This window comes from Cavia porcellus, unplaced genomic scaffold (assembly GCF_034190915.1).
Source record: "Cavia porcellus strain 051 isolate PalLab524CR breed Dunkin Hartley unplaced genomic scaffold, mCavPor4.1 scaffold_26, whole genome shotgun sequence".
Lineage (NCBI taxonomy): Eukaryota > Metazoa > Chordata > Mammalia > Rodentia > Caviidae > Cavia > Cavia porcellus.
In genome coordinates, this window is record NW_026947509.1 from 37,253,267 (window position 1) to 37,270,454 (window position 17,188).

At 44.5% G+C, this 17,188-nt stretch overlaps 2 protein-coding genes across 2 annotated transcripts; both read left to right on the forward strand.

The window, feature by feature from the left end:
- Window positions 1-2,349: 2,349 nt before the first annotated feature.
- Window positions 2,350-3,250, forward strand: LOC134473139 (small cysteine and glycine repeat-containing protein 8-like). The gene has a single exon (XM_063236640.1). It carries the CDS (start codon window positions 2,350-2,352, stop codon window positions 2,608-2,610), a length of 261 nt encoding a protein of 86 aa, XP_063092710.1. The 3' UTR covers window positions 2,611-3,250.
- Window positions 3,251-16,948: 13,698 nt separating this feature from the next.
- Window positions 16,949-17,188, forward strand: LOC134473181 (small cysteine and glycine repeat-containing protein 7-like). The gene has a single exon (XM_063236694.1). It carries the CDS (start codon window positions 16,949-16,951, stop codon window positions 17,186-17,188), a length of 240 nt encoding a protein of 79 aa, XP_063092764.1.

A 17,188-nucleotide genomic window follows, 5' to 3' on the forward strand; every position in this document is an offset into this window, starting at 1 on the left:
CCAGAAGCACTAAATATCAGTACTCGACTTCAGTGAGTTCAGGTTTGGGATGGTGGTACTGTTTTCATTTGGAGGTAGAGTCTCAAGCACCACAGAAATGGCTGAAACTCCCACTGACCCTCAGAGGACTGAGGGAAGAAGGGCATCTGAAAAGAGTTCCCTGCTGCCTCTGTTGGGGTCGGGCCACGTCTCTCTAGCGGCACTGCTTCTTGCAGCAGCACTTCTGCTGGCAGCAGCCCTTCGTACAGCCACAGCCACAGGAGCCACAGCCACAGGAGCCGCAGCCACAGGAGCCGCAGCAGGAACGGTGGCAGCAGATGACCACAGGTTTACAGCAGCAGCAGCAGCAGCCACAGCAACTGCCACAGCCACTGCCACAGCAACTGCCAAAGCCACCACAGCTGCCACAGCCACAACCTCCACAGCCACAGCAACCCATGGTGTCCATAGAGAGAACACAGGTGAGGTAAGGACTCTGGTAAGGCCAGGACTCAGGAGAGCAGGAGTCTGATGCGCCCCTGCTGGGCTCCCCTTATACGCTGCTCCTCCTTCTTTGTTTTCCCCCAGTTTCCATGGAAGCATCTCAGAAGACCTTTTGCCTACTGCCTTGTCAAGGATCTAGGCGTGATAGCACTGCTGTGTCCAGCACTGCGATCTCTTAGCAGATCTGAAGTTTCTTCCTATAGCTGGAATAATTATGTGATGCATCTTAGTGCAGAAGTGGGGAAATGATGGCTACAGAAAACACAGCTTCAGGCCTGACTGTGACCCTGGGTCTCGCACACTGGCCGTGCTGGGTGAGATCGGAGTGTCCCGTGCACACAGCTGAACTGCTGGGGGTGCTGAGCAGCAGAGCGCTGAGCAGGAAGATCCCCGCCAGCCCCTGGTGCTGAGAGGCGTGTCAGAGGTGGAAGCATAGTTCAGGTTTCCTCCTCCCAGGGTCAACAAGTGAGCTTATCCAAGAGACCCCAGCTGCGAGCTGAAGAGCACCCGCACTCAGGAAACTGTCACCCCATGAAGCTAGGTCATCTCAGATATAGAACCTTCATTGTCAGCCCAAGAAGGGCAGCATGGTGTTTAACCCTGAGAGCACATGGGCATCTTCCAGGACTGATTTAGTTCCCTAGTGACCAAGGCAGCCGTGTGTTCAGGTCATCAAGCAAAAACTTTACCCAATGGACTCAGCATTGCACCACAGCCTGGCGGGGCTGGACATGGAACCCAAGAAGTAGATCCCAGGAGATTTCAGGTCACGAGAACACGGTGCATGGCTGGGCTGAGAGCTCGGGCCTGGCTACAGGAATCCTAAGAGCCTGGCAAGACAATGGAACCCCCAGGATGGGAGTTTGCTTCCTGTTCTTCCTCTTCTTTGGCAAATAAACCATAAAATGGAACCTCACTGGCATAGGACTTATATTTTCAGCACCTGATGTCACACAATTATTTTATCATGACTTTAAATGATCAATGAATTCTTCTGGTGAATGAAGGAATTCCAGAGAGCTGGGGGCTGGGGATTTAGCTCAGCGGCATAAGAGCCTGCCTTGCAAGTGTGTGGTCGTGAGTTTGATCCCCGGTACTGATAAAAAAAAATAGAAAAAGACAAAAAAAGGAATTCCAGAGAGCTAGAAAAAGATGGAACACCTTGCCTAATACATATGGGGTCCTATACTTTTCCTTTTGATTCTGGTTTTCACTCATTCTTTTTTTTCTTTTTTTCCTGGTACCAGGTATTGAACTCACGACCTCATTTTTGCCAGGCAGGTGCTTATACCACTGAGCTAAATCCCCAGGCCCTTTCCACTGATTCTTTAGGGAGGTTTTGCTAATTTGGGGATCAGAAAGGAATCTCTGCAGAGAGAAAACAATGCTTTTCTTGACTTACAGAGACTGTGAGGGCTTTTGCCTGGGATGGGTTCCACCTCACATGTATTTCCAGAGGGTTATTCTTGAATATCCGAGTCATCTATATAATTCCTAAGACACACTTGGTCCTTATCATATGCCATGCTTTCCTCTAAGCTCTGGAGATAGGAGACATAGAAACACTTGCTTTCCCTGGATACACACAGATCTGTTAGAAGCATGCCCATTCTACATCTGGATCTAAGGGAAGAATCAAGGTTAAAGGCAGCAATAACATCATGTCACGCTGTCAACCAGGAAGGACATGAGAGACCTCGAGAGGCACCCACTGAACTGGAAGAAACAACCACAAGGAAGGGGCTGCTGTCCAGGGCTGGGCGCTGGGGAGCAGGTATATCAGAGCCCCTGCAGGGTGCAGTGTCAGACCCCTCTGCTCTCCTGAGTCCTCTTTCCTCCCTCACTTGCATCTTCTCTACCAATACCATGGGTTGCTGTGGCTGTGGTGGTTGTGGCTATGGCAGCTGTGGCGGCTGTGGCTGCAGTTGCTGTGGCAGCTGCTGTGGCTGTTGCAAACCTGTGGTCATCTGCTGCCATCGCTCCTGCTGCGGCTCCTGTGGCTGCGGCTCCTGTGGCTGCGGCTCCTGTGGCTGCGGCTCCTGTGGCTGTGGCTATGGGAAGGGCTGTTGCCAGCAGAAGTGCTGCTGTCAGCAAAAGTGCGGCTGCAAGAAGCAGTGCTGCTGCTAGGTATGTCTACAAGAACTCCCTGGGCCCCTTGCTTCCCCTGGTGAGGAATCTGCCGTCCTGTCTGATATATATTATCCCAGTGCATTGGCGCATCTTCCTATTTGATTCTGCTCTGTAGTTTCAGGTTTTATGAGGTCCTTTGGGCATCTTATACAATGGCATCCGAGGACAAGGGTGAAAGTCCCTTGTTATCCCTTGGTGGTGGCTGTAGCACTCAGCATAGGTGCTACTTTCCCTGCCCTGTGGCCTGGCCTCTGCCCCGGGCAGGCTGTGGTAGGTGTGGGGGTGGAAGTGGGGAGCACTTTAATCTGGTCTTGGCTGATCTATCTGCCCTTGTGTGTGAGGTGGATCTCTTTGGGCTGTCCAGGGCCTTCCTACTTGAAAAGCTTCTAAATGACCAGAAATAGTTAAATTCAAGGAAATGAATGCCTCTAAGCACCAAAGCCACCCAAAGGGATTATCCAATGGGCTCTGGATCCCCAGTATTCCCCTCCCATCTCCTGTTCATGCTTCTGTCTCTGAATGTCTTCCTCTCCTCTGAGGACCATGCATGCCTAATAGCTCCTTTGCTGCTCTGTGTTTCTATTTACTGTCAGCGATATTTTAAAAGTCTAATAAACTTGCTCCATTTTATTTAAAATGTTGACTCAAAAAAACTCCTTCTTTTGTGGTTTTTTCCCAAGGAAGGATGGGTTGTTTTAAGGAGGGAAAATAACTGATTATTTTGCTTGATTTATTGTGAGCTTGAACTACTTTGGTGATGAAAAATCTCCACCTATGTATATTAAAATTTTAAATGTTTTATCTGTTTTAAATCTATACTGCTACACATATATCCACTTTTTTGAAAAAGAAAACAATCTTAAATAAACTGCAGTGATAGCCAAGTGCATGCACACACACACAATTTTTGGACAAAATTTACCTTAGTTTTTAGAATTTCCAACCTTTGCTAACTATGCATATTCCTTCTTAGGGAAAAAAGCTTACTAGATGTATAGATTTCTGATACAATTTAAATTCAAATGAGAATAGTGATTTTTTTTTGCTATGGAGATTTCCTCAGGTGAATTTAAAATCTTACTTTTGTCACAAGGATAAGATGTTCAGACTTGTGTACATCTACCCCAAATATAACATTGTTTCAGAACACAGTACTCTTTCTCATTGAACTCCTCATTTTCCCATTAGAGAGAAGGAAATCAACATTTGGAGCCATGAAGCTTTCAAGGAAATGCTGTGGCATCTTTTGCAAAATTGAATTTTTCATGGGGACACACACACACAGACACTCCCATATTCCACCACAACCACCAACACCTGGTGCAGTAATGGTGATACCTTCACCCATCTCTTGAACAGGTTTTTATTCCTTAGCCCCCAGAATTTATTGCTGGAAATGACTCACAAACTGCTGGCTGGAGGTAGAGAAATAGTCAATACTGTCTCTACAATATTGAGAATGCTAAAGGATACTGCTTCCAGGACAGCTATGTGAAAATCTTAACAGAAAACATACCTGCCTTTCAACTCAGAAATTTCATGTTTTGAACAAAGATGTATCAGTCACTCTTTTTAGAATCTATGGAGTAAAAGAGTAGGAAGAATCAAGACATCTTTTAGCAGGCCCAGATTAAATGAGACATTCATACAAGCAATGACTTCATGGTTCTCAGAAATAGTGCATCTTGGAAGCAACTTAAGTGTTCACCATCAGATGAGGATAAAAATTGTGGTATTTATACAACAACAAAGCATTACTCTGCCATAAAAGCTAAACTGGAGCTGTCACAGGAAAGTGCTTGCACTTCGAGACCATGATGCTATGTGAAATAAATCAGACACAGAGGCAAAATATCACATGGCTTGTCATTTCATGAGTAACAGAAAAGGTATGTGACAGCAAACAGGGAGATAGACTACCTGGAAATGGGAAGGGAACTCAAGGCAGGGAAAGAAAGGAGGGAACGGAAGTCCGGCCTAGATGAATGTCCTTGAAAGAAGAGCAGTTATCTCTGTTTTGTATAAATTTGGCCTTATCTGTGAGTATTGATATACCGAGAGATGGCTAGGACTATTCTTATCCCTACAGTTGGCTTTAATCAATGTCAGTTGGGCTGGCTGAGGAGCTGATATGTAATGTTTGAAGTAAGAGACAATCCTTCTTTCCCTGCCCTGTGACTCCCAAAGACCCTGGTTTATCTGGGAGTAATGAAGTGTACTCCATGCTGTCAGCAGGATCAGGTCTGCAGAGAAGAGGCCATGACTTGCAGGGCCCAAAAGATTGCACAGCAGAGCTGAAGCACTGACCCCAAAACACTAGGTACTACCTCACCTGTGTTATGCACATTACTCTGCTTTTCTTTCCATGTGGCAGAGGTGATCTCAGGCCTCCTACCTAGCCCAGCTCACAGCAGTCATGTGTTTCCTGCCACTTTCATTGTTACTCACCCCCAAGCCACTGCCCTCATGAAGAATTAATAAAACCCCAGATTGGGCCCTAGGTTGAGGTTTTCGTTCTGGTGAACCTTCATCCAGGCTGAGCTTAGGACCCCTTGGCTCCCTATAACTATAATTATGTCTTTATTCTCACCTTGGGTTGAACTGGAAGGGGCAGATTTGAATAAACTCACTAGAATTTCAAAACATTTTCCATAGGATTATGAATACAAACCTCCTGGATGGAGAGGAGGTCCAGGAAAAGGCTCCCCACAGGGAAACACAAAAACTCAGTAAGGGGTATGTACTTGTCCAGATTCTACTCAATGAATGTACTTATTGTGCACTGTAAATAAATACCAAAAAAAAGGTGTGGAACAGTGATCCAGATCTCTGGGAACTTACAAGGGATTATTTGAGATCTAGGAAATGATCAAAATGAATGTAGGTCATCCATACCTGTATTCCATCCCACCTTGATTAAAGAAACTACATGCACTTAAACCAGCTCAATTGTTATAGTAAAGTTCAGAAATTTTAAGACAGAGGAACAGAGTCAAATATTCTGAAGAATGTGTTTTTATCAAACATCTTAAATTGCATGTTAATAAACTCAACCTGGCCCTGCCTTCACCCTGTGCCCGGGAATGTGAGTCAAGACTTTTCTCCCTCCATGCAGGCTGTTACTTTATCCTGTAACCCAGGCCCAAACTTTTAATAGATTCACAAATTCCACAGATTTCCATGGGCAAAATATGTAAATATTCTCATCTCCAGACTGCACTGCCTGCTACGCTCTTGAGGACCTGCATACTGTGTTTGAGTGGGTACTTTAGAAATTCAGCCAAAAGCTCCCTTTTTGCTCCTTAAAAACCGTATAAGCCCATAGCTCAGTGTAGAGCACTATGTGCCTAGCGTGTGTGAGGCTCTGTGTTCAATCTCCAACTCCACGTCTCTATACCCCTCAAATCACAGCAGACTGTATGCATAATACAACTTACATAAACAGAAATGTACCTTAAAGATTGTAACACACTAACACACAGTTAAGGGGAAAGCATGATCCCCAAAGCATAAATGAAATGCCACACACCCGCAAAAAGGCCTGAGCCTTTTTGGTCACAGTGGTCTTCCTGGTCCCTCTCCTTGGGTGATCCTCAGTGTATCTCTTCATACCCGCCAGCTTTGAGGTGGAGGCTGAGGGATTCCAAGCAAGTCTAGCAACCGTGACACCATTGCCAGAGGCTGCCTGATCTTCCATTAGCCAGACCCTAGCTTCGGGATTCCTATTGGCTGAAAGTAATGCAATTTGGAGGGGAAAGTCGAAAGGATTCTTGCTTTAAACTTCACTCAGTAAACAGGTTACTATTAATAATCACCCCTATCGTGTTCTCTATATAGTTTTCAAATTCATATAGATCCTGCCCAAAGATCTTTACTCAAGGAATTGTAACACACCTACAGGCACTTGTTGGGCTCCCAAGAAAACACAACCAGGTAAGGGAGGTTCACACAAACACACACCCATGTTAGGAGCTCCTGAATAAACCATGGACAGCAACAGCACCCCTCACCCTCAAGCAGTGTGAGGACCCCTCACAATCAAGGAGTCCCAGCCCCCACATCTGAGGCTGCCTCTGCCTCTTTCCTGAATCCCCCTTGTCACTTCATATTCTAGGACTTGACAAGGTTAGAGAAAAGTGAAAAGATAGGTTTGTCTTACATTCTGCCTTAGTATTATCATCTTTTTGTGAATTTACAATAGCCTAAGTTCTTTATAAACAACTTAAAAACAGAAGAAAAGAGCAAAGAGAAAATCATCCATCTCTAAAGTAACTCTGCTAACCATCGTGTCATACACATGTTTATCATTTTCCTGTGCTTTATTTTTTCCTAACTTTGGGGCAGAGCAAAGATGGCAGATAGGTAACAGCCGGCTACAGAGACTCCCTGAGATAATCAACTTAGAATTCAACATAATACAGGGTGGGGACCCCAAACAGAGGGAGATGAATTCCCTCATCCCATGAAGAAACTAAGGTGAGAAGAACCAATTAAACATACAGTCCCGGTGCTATTTTTGGAACAGATAAACATTCAGTGCTCCTGCTGCAGTGGGCGACTTACCAACTATCTGAGGTCCTGCCTCTTTGACTCACTGGAGGCACAGTAATACTGAGGTCGGGGGGCAGCCAAATGGAGAGCTGAGCTGGCAGGTAGCCTTTATCCATCTGTGGTGAGTGACAAGAATGGAGTCATTCCACAGAAAGGGGAGTTCCATCAGACAACATTCTGGGCTTGGGCAGGACTGACAATAACAAGGGGCAGCAGTGACTTCAGTCAGTTGTTCCCTTCCCGAATGGAATTGGTGGAGTGAGCTTGGCCTTGGTCACTCTACCTGGCTGAGACCCAATAGGTTATCCAAAGTTAATTCCCTACATGGCAGTGCACACTAACCACACTAATGCAGTGAAGCCTCAGAAGTTTGACTGATCTGGAGGGGAGGCTGAGCACAGTGATATAGTGCAGGCTGCAGCAGCTTGACTGATCTGGAGGGGAGGGGCCAGCATACCCTGCCGCTGTTTGACACTCACTGGCGCACTGCGGTGAGAAGGGTCACCTAGCCAGTGTGCTTCAGTAGAATTGTAACCAACAAAGAAAGAAACTGGGGCCCCCTGGAAGAAAATGAAAAGATGGGAAGAGGAAACAACAACAAAAAGTCCCCAAGTCCCAACCCTGACAACATTGACCTAGGACAGGTAAATACAAAGGAGAACGAGAACAGCACACATGCAATATCAGACACAGCACCAGTGGACATAAAGAGATATCTTCGGGACCTCATAGATGAGTTCAAAAGGGAAATATTTAGCCAAGTAAAGCAAGATATAAGAAGATTAATAAAAGAGATGATAAGCACCTCTCAGCAGTTACAGACAGAAGAGGGGAGGAACTCAAAGCAGAGAACCATTTGATGAAGAATATAAAGAAAATATAGAATACATGAAGCAGATTCAAAGAGATGACCTGGAAATTAAAAACTTATGGAAAGATGGAAAATCTACTTGAAAGAAACTAAGGATAGATTATCCAAACTGGAGGACAGTTTTGCATTGTGAGATTATGAAAGGAAAAACTTTTTAAAAATAACAAGGAAACAAGCAGTAACACTACAAAGGCTAGAAGGTGACAAGAGCATCTGTAACTTGAGAATAAAGAATGTGAATGAAGAAGCAGGGGTACAAACAAAGGAACTACAAAGGCTATTCACAGAAATAATTAAGGAAAACTTCCCAAACATAGGAAAAGGAAATGATATTCGAATGTATGAGGCATAGAGAACTCCAGCCACCTACAACCAAAACAGAGCTATACCCAGGCATATAATAATCAAGCCCAGAAATTCAATATAAAAAGAGAATATTAAGAGCTGTTAGAGACAAGAAACAGATCACCTATAAAGGAAGGCCCATCAGGCTAATGGCAGACTTCTCGACACAAACCATCAAGTCAAGAAGAGCCTGGAGTGAAATATTTCAAGCCCTGAAAGAAAATAACCTCCAGCCCAGGTTGATATACCCTGCCTGATAAACTTTCTCTAGAAATTAATGGAGAAACAAGTGCTTCCAAGACATCAAGGAACTTGGAAAATTCCCAAACACCAATCCAACTCTACAGAGAATACTGCAGGGCATTCTAGAGAGAGAGAAAAGTACTAGGATTCCAGGAGCAGTGGCAGAGAGGCCTCAATGAATGGAGCAGAAAAGAGAATAAAAAAGATAAGCAGACAACTGATGGCAAAAAAAAAGAGCATAACAGAAATGAGGCAGAGAAGTTTGGTTATAATCTCTAATATAGATGGCCTTGATACAGTAAATTTAAAAAAAGAGAGAGAGAATCACACGTGGAATAGATCAGGAGGCAGAGTCCACTGAGATGCTATTTACAGAAAATATAATTAACATGAAAAGAATACATGGGCTGAAAATCAAATATGAGAAAACAATGCTCTATGTGACAGAGAACCAGAGAGGAATAGGGGCAACTAGACCAGTATTTGTGGATAGGGTGGAGAGGCTTTAATAGGTAAAGGAGTACAATTAGAGATCAAGTCCAGCAGAGAGAAGGTTCTGAACCACTTAGATGAATAGCAAGTTGCTCCCCACCAATTTAAAACCAAGGGTCTTGGTCAGACCCAAAAATTCACAGCATACCCTGAGGAAGTGAAAGCGAAGGGAGAGTCTTAAAAAAGATGGAAGAACATATTTTTAATAGTGTATCAGGACTTAAAACCCAAATTACTTGCACCACTCTGCTTAGATAGATTTTATTCTGTCCCAGTTTGTCTACTTGCATTAGATTTGAGGGCACAAACTGCTATTCTACAAACATCAGGATATAGCACAGTAATCATCTTTAATTTCCTATTATCTTAATCTAGAGCCCTGTATGACTTATACTGCTTTATCATGACCAATCTTAGTTAAATCTTGTTTGTTTGATTGCTGTTTGGTATCAACATATTTTATTCAAAACTGATATGATTGATAGTATCAAGTCTGAGAGTATAGGCAGCTACACTAAAGATGACAAGATTCACTACAATACACATTCTGGTTTGATTACTGCCTGTTTTTGAAGTTTTATACTATACACAAAGTTGTGTTTTTATTAATACTGTTATGTACTAATATATTCAATTATACTATGTCTGATGATATAGATGATTTTATTGAAGATAACAAGAGACAACACAGGAACTATGGTAGAACCCCTTGTACAATGATCTTATATGTCTTTTTCATTTCATGTGTTTATAGGAATGTTTTGTTTTGTCGCGCTTTATTTTGTTTCTCCCTCTAATATAGGAAGGATAGAAATACATGTTAAGACTCATGCGTGTGTAGAATCTATTAAAAATATGAGAACTGATTGTATGACACATGATGAAATGAATAGATACTTGATGAAAAAGAGACACTAAAGTACCCAATGATGATCCTGGAGTGTCATAATGTGAAACCCAGCAATAGTACTATTCTTTGTTCAAAGTGAAATTAGCCTGCTTGGGTTTGTTCAATCTAAACATAGTTGAAGATATGGATAACTGCACGCATGTTTAAGTGTATAGGATTGATAACCATATTTCTAAGTTTTTGTTCAATAGTTGAACAGAATTGGTTGCAGTCTCACTGTTTGAATCCCTACTTTATATGCTCCACTTTAGTATCGTTAATAACTATTTGTAAGAGGACAATCTGTAATCATCAACTAGTGATTTCTTACTGTTTATTTTTTTCTTTGAAAGTATGTATTATTTCTACTCATTATCTGTTTTGTTTATTATTTATTTAAATAAAATTAAAAGAAAAAGACACTAAAATATTTTTTTCCTAATTTTATTTTATTTTGTAGAGTCTCAAGTTTCCAGGTAAACATCAAAACTATGACAGTAACATTGGGCATGCCACTCTCATACTGGTTTGCACAATCACTTCTGATCTCATAATCATAAACCCACTCAGCTCCTCCCGACACAGGGAGTATTTTATCCCGAGCTTCGCATGGGTGGACTATGACCACGACTCCTTGATGAAGGGTTTCAGACTTCACACTATTTGATTTGAAGTCGCTCCTTCAGCTGAGGCTAATATTGGACGGGGGCATCAATTGCAGAGTTTTTGAGTGTTGGTTTGAGCGAGGGCACACATAACGCCCATCCCTGAGGCACAGCCACTAGTGTCCCTGCAGAGCAAAGAGTCACGTGTGCCTCTTTGCAGCTCCAAAGAGGCACAGAGAAGATGCAGATGGACACAATCCAAAAGGGGAAGTGCACACCTAGTACTTGGGGAACAAGGTAACACTCACCTGCTGTGTAGCCTAATCAAAGAGGTGTCCATGCCATGTGCTTGAACTCTCGACCTGCAGGTAGAGTACTGCCATAAACCTTTATGTGAACCCTCTGCTGTGTTTGCCATGGTTTTACAGGCGACCAAATTACAGGAAGAAAATTAATCACACTGTACCTTCGGTCCTCACTTGCAGAGTCTCTTCCACTGGGACATGGTTTTGATGTGCCTTTCCCAGGGACTCTCAAGTCACAGCAATGCCATCCTTTCTTTCAGTTATATGGGCCACAAACACATCAGTGCCCCCTGAGTCCCACTTTCCTCTTAGGCCTTCCCTAGATGATCAGCACACCTCACCAAGTGAACCAACCCACAAATTCCCTTAGATGGGTGCAGGTAGCTCCATGCCTCTTGGAGTCAATTTCAGGGTTCTGTAATCCCCACAATCCCAGTCCCTCCCATTCTGCTTTATGTTTGTTGTTTTTGTTGTTGTCCCCTAAAGTGTATATTGTAAGTAGCTTATTTTTTAATAAGGGCACAAAGCATAGACCATAATCTCTTTGGTTCACAATGTGATAGAGGAATAGTCTTTTTAAAGTATACAATTCTTTCTTTCTTTCTTTCTTTTTTATTGGTACCAGGTATTATGTGGTTACAAGGCCAGTGCTTATGCTGCTGAGCTAAATCCCCAGCCCAGGAATGGCTTTTTAATAAGCTACTGCTTACTTGTGGAATGTAACAAGCCAGGCTCCTGACCATTAGGTTTATCATCAAACAACCCATCCTCTTACACCCTGTGCTCCAGCCCCTGCTCTAAAGCCTGTAGTCTTCACTCCTTTGCTTTCCTTTGGACTTGGTTCTATAGCACCTACATGCATGCCTTTCTGTCACTACACTGCACGAGTTTGCTCATCTGTTCTCCAGATGATGGGAATCCCCACTGGGGCAGGATCGTGTGAGCATGCCTGCATGGCTCTGCCTGAGCACATGTGCTGAACTCATGCACTGTTAGGAGCAGAATCCTAAGTCCTGGAATAAATGAGCCAAATGAAAACAGGCAAAGACCATTTTTCTGTGTGTTTGCCACAGGCAAAGTGTCAGCCATCACCTTTGTAGTGTGGCCAAGACTCACAGCCAGGCAAGGGACCAGAAAGATTTCCACAATGGGAAAGTGGGGCTTTAGGGTCACCCCATTTAAAGCTGTGTGGGGAAGGCATTGCCCAGCTAACTGACAGCAGGAACTCTTTTGCCATTGGTTCAAGGAGCTTGCTGGCCTTCTCTCATTGGCCCTAATTTTTTTTCTAAATTGTTTGATAAACAGGAGACACAGTGAATTCAAGATGTCAGCTATTAATCAAGTCTTAGCCATTTGGGCAGATTGCCATTATTGGCATCCTGAGCCATTTTTGAAAGATACTGTGGATCTAACTTCCTGTGAGTCTGTGGCCTGCTAGCCTGGTGACGAGAGATGATGGGCTGGTTTCCTGGGCTGCTTGCTGCAGAGCAGAGGTTGAAGTTCTTAGTTTATACCTCGTATCTTACCAGTCTCCGACATGTGCACAGTATATGTACTCAATATACATATCTTCTAACCTTTTCCCTTACCTGGCTTGTTAGCTCTATGAGGACAGCTAGTAGAATCTGCTTTGTTCGTTGACCTGGTTTTGGTGTCTAGAGCAAAGTGTAACACCCAGTAACTACCCAGCACATGTTTGCAAGATGAGTGGATTTCAGGTACCTAAAAAATATTATGCTGCTGGTGCATATATTTTTAAATTTGCTGTTATTCTCAGACATAAAGAAGACCATTCAGATGTAACCACACTCCACTAGTGTTGCCATGTCTCACTTATGCATATCCTACTGTGTCTACCAAAGTCTGACCTAACGTTAGTGATTGGCAGGTCTGAGACAGAGTGAATTCATCTCCTCCACACTATTATGTGGTTTTGGAATGCACACATTAAGACTAACTTGGGGTCAGGGATACAGCTCAGCAGCACAAAAGACTGCCTGGCAAGTGCATGGTTATAAATTCAATCCCCAATATCAAAAGAAGAAAGAGAAGGAGAGGAAGAAGAAGAAGAAGAAGAAGAAGAAGAAGAAGAAGAAGAAGAAGAAGAAGAAGAAGGAGAAGGAGAAGGAGAAGGAGAAGGAGAAGGAGAAGGAGAAGGAGAAGGAGAAGGAGAAGGAGAAGGAGAAGGAGAAGGAGAAGGAGAAGGAGAAGGAGAAGGAGAAGGAGAAGGAGAAGGAGAAGGAGAAGGAGAAGGAGAAGGAGAAGGAGAAAGAAGAAGAAGGGGAAGAAGGGAAAGAAGAGGAAAAAGAGGAAGAAGGAGGAGGAGAAGGAGAAGGAGAAGGAAGAAGAAGAAGAAGAAGAAGAAGAAGAAGAAGAAGAAGAAGAAGAAGAAGAAGAAGAAGAAGAAGAAGCAGAAGCAGAAGCAGAAGCAGAAGCAGAAGCAGAAGCAGAAGAAGAAGAAGAAGAAGAAGAAGAAGAAGAAAAAGAAGAAGAAGAAAGAAGAAGAAGAAGAAGAGGAAAAAGAAGAAGGGGAAGGGGAGGGGAAGGAGAGGAGGAGGAGGAAGAGAAAGAGGAAGAGGAAGAAGACAAAGTGAGCTATATCCTCAACCTTTTTAATATTTTTAAGAATTCTTTTATATTCTTTGTTTTCAGACAAATTCTCTCTAGGTTGCTAAGGTGTCCAAAATATGTCGGAACATGGCAATCCCCCTACTTCAGTCTCCCAGAGTGCTGGAACTATAACCCTATGCCTCCACGCTTAGCTTCCTTTTAATTTTTTTATCCTGAGGCTTGATCTCACTATATTGTCTAAGTGGCCTCGAATTCATAATTTCCCTGACTGCTGAGTAGCAGGGTCTACAGCCACGCCTATCTGCTTTTACATTTTAATAACATTCTTCTTCTTTCAAATGGAGTCTCCATATTTTGCACAAGTGGTCTTAAACTCTGGGTGCAGGCGATCCTTCTTGCCTCAGCCTCCTGAATCAACATGAGCGCACCATCACACCCTATTTCTTCTCACGTTCTCACATATGGCAGAACATGATCCTAGCACACAAAGAATTTTATCACTTACCCATAGATTTGTTCAAGTATGACAACACTACAATCTTGTGGCCACAATCAGCCATAGTTAATTAGTAGTGCTAATCAGCTAAAAAAGTATTTGGATTGTGATCAAATTTTGATCTGTTAGTAGAGCCAAATTAAAATAATCAAGACCTCAAGTGGTCCCAACTTATAGGTGTCACACTTGATGGGGCTATGGACAGTGAGGTTATGATCTGTTAGAAGGTAGAAATCCGTGAAGGTAGAGACAAAGCCATGAAGCATGAGTCATCATTCCCTGTTCTGGATCTTCACTCTGAAGCCCCCAGAGCATAACAACCTTGGAAAAAGCTAGTAGAAACAGATCATCTGTGCGTGTTCTAAGCCCACCCCAAACAAACTTCAGGAGTGCTACTTTCCTGGGTTAAGTTGCATTTGTGATATCAAAATGAGAAAAGAGAAAGAAAGGAGGACCAGTCTTTGGTGCCAATTTCTTATGCCTTATTAGAACAAGATCATGTTAAATCAACACAAACAGCAAATGCCAGCCAGGACACAGGCAGCAGAAACTGCATAACACAGTGGGGAAAGAACAGAAGCAAATCCTCCAACAGTGACCTGTCCAGAAGCACTAAATATCAGTACTCGACTTCAGTGAGTTCAGGTTTGGGATGGTGGTACTGTTTTCATTTGGAGGTAGAGTCTCAAGCACCACAGAAATGGCTGAAACTCCCACTGACCCTCAGAGGACTGAGGGAAGAAGGGCATCTGAAAAGAGTTCCCTGCTGCCTCTGTTGGGGTCGGGCCACGTCTCTCTAGCGGCACTGCTTCTTGCAGCAGCACTTCTGCTGGCAGCAGCCCTTCGTACAGCCACAGCCACAGGAGCCACAGCCACAGGAGCCGCAGCCACAGGAGCCGCAGCCACAGGAGCCGCAGCAGGAACGGTGGCAGCAGATGACCACAGGTTTACAGCAGCAGCAGCAGCAGCCACAGCAACTGCCACAGCCACTGCCACAGCAACTGCCACAGCCACCACAGCTGCCACAGCCACAACCTCCACAGCCACAGCAACCCATGGTGTCAGTAGAGAGAACACAGGTGAGGTAAGGACTCTGGTAAGGCCAGGACTCAGGAGAGCAGGAGTCTGATGCGCCCCTGCTGGGCTCCCCTTATACGCTGCTCCTCCTTCTTTGTTTTCCCCCAGTTTCCATGGAAGCATCTCAGAAGACCTTTTGCCTACTGCCTTGTCAAGGATCTAGGCGTGATAGCACTGCTGTGTCCAGCACTGCGATCTCTTAGCAGATCTGAAGTTTCCTCCTATAGCTGGAATAATTATGTGATGCATCTTAGTGCAGAAGTGGGGAAATGATGGCTACAGAAAACACAGCTTCAGGCCTGACTGTGACCCTGGGTCTCGCACACTGGCCGTGCTGGGTGAGATCGGAGTGTCCCGTGCACACAGCTGAACTGCTGGGGGTGCTGAGCAGCAGAGCGCTGAGCAGGAAGATCCCCGCCAGCCCCTGGTGCTGAGAGGCGTGTCAGAGGTGGAAGCATAGTTCAGGTTTCCTCCTCCCAGGGTCAACAAGTGAGCTTATCCAAGAGACCCCAGCTGCGAGCTGAAGAGCACCCGCACTCAGGAAACTGTCACCCCATGAAGCTAGGTCATCTCAGATATAGAACCTTCATTGTCAGCCCAAGAAGGGCAGCATGGTGTTTAACCCTGAGAGCACATGGGCATCTTCCAGGACTGATTTAGTTCCCTAGTGACCAAGGCAGCCGTGTGTTCAGGTCATCAAGCAAAAACTTTACCCAATGGACTCAGCATTGCACCACAGCCTGGCGGGGCTGGACATGGAACCCAAGAAGTAGATCCCAGGAGATTTCAGGTCACGAGAACACGGTGCATGGCTGGGCTGAGAGCTCGGGCCTGGCTACAGGAATCCTAAGAGCCTGGCAAGACAATGGAACCCCCAGGATGGGAGTTTGCTTCCTGTTCTTCCTCTTCTTTGGCAAATAAACCATAAAATGGAACCTCACTGGCATAGGACTTATATTTTCAGCACCTGATGTCACACAATTATTTTATCATGACTTTAAATGATCAATGAATTCTTCTGGTGAATGAAGGAATTCCAGAGAGCTGGGGGCTGGGGATTTAGCTCAGCGGCATAAGAGCCTGCCTTGCAAGTGTGTGGTCGTGAGTTTGATCCCCGGTACTGATAAAAAAAAATAGAAAAAGACAAAAAAAGGAATTCCAGAGAGCTAGAAAAAGATGGAACACCTTGCCTAATACATATGGGGTCCTATACTTTTCCTTTTGATTCTGGTTTTCACTCATTCTTTTTTTTCTTTTTTTCCTGGTACCAGGTATTGAACTCACGACCTCATTTTTGCCAGGCAGGTGCTTATACCACTGAGCTAAATCCCCAGGCCCTTTCCACTGATTCTTTAGGGAGGTTTTGCTAATTTGGGGATCAGAAAGGAATCTCTGCAGAGAGAAAACAATGCTTTTCTTGACTTACAGAGACTGTGAGGGCTTTTGCCTGGGATGGGTTCCACCTCACATGTATTTCCAGAGGGTTATTCTTGAATATCCGAGTCATCTATATAATTCCTAAGACACACTTGGTCCTTATCATATGCCATGCTTTCCTCTAAGCTCTGGAGATAGGAGACATAGAAACACTTGCTTTCCCTGGATACACACAGATCTGTTAGAAGCATGCCCATTCTACATCTGGATCTAAGGGAAGAATCAAGGTTAAAGGCAGCAATAACATCATGTCACGCTGTCAACCAGGAAGGACATGAGAGACCTCGAGAGGCACCCACTGAACTGGAAGAAACAACCACAAGGAAGGGGCTGCTGTCCAGGGCTGGGCGCTGGGGAGCAGGTATATCAGAGCCCCTGCAGGGTGCAGTGTCAGACCCCTCTGCTCTCCTGAGTCCTCTTTCCTCCCTCACTTGCATCTTCTCTACCAATACCATGGGTTGCTGTGGCTGTGGTGGTTGTGGCTATGGCAGCTGTGGCGGCTGTGGCAGCTGTTGTGGCTGCAGTTGCTGTGGCAGCTGCTGTGGCTGTTGCAAACCTGTGGTCATCTGCTGCCATCGCTCCTGCTACGGCTCCTGTGGCTGCGGCTCCTGTGGCTGCGGCTCCTGTGGCTGTGGCTGTGGGAAGGGCTGCTGCCAGCAGACGTGCTGCTGTCAGAAGCAATGTTGCTGCTAG

Bases quoted from the DNA above. Each gene is read 5' to 3' on its own strand.
- LOC134473139 (XM_063236640.1), top strand. From the start codon at position 2,350: ATGGGTTGCTGTGGCTGTGGTGGTTGTGGCTATGGCAGCTGTGGCGGC.
- LOC134473181 (XM_063236694.1), top strand. From the start codon at position 16,949: ATGGGTTGCTGTGGCTGTGGTGGTTGTGGCTATGGCAGCTGTGGCGGC.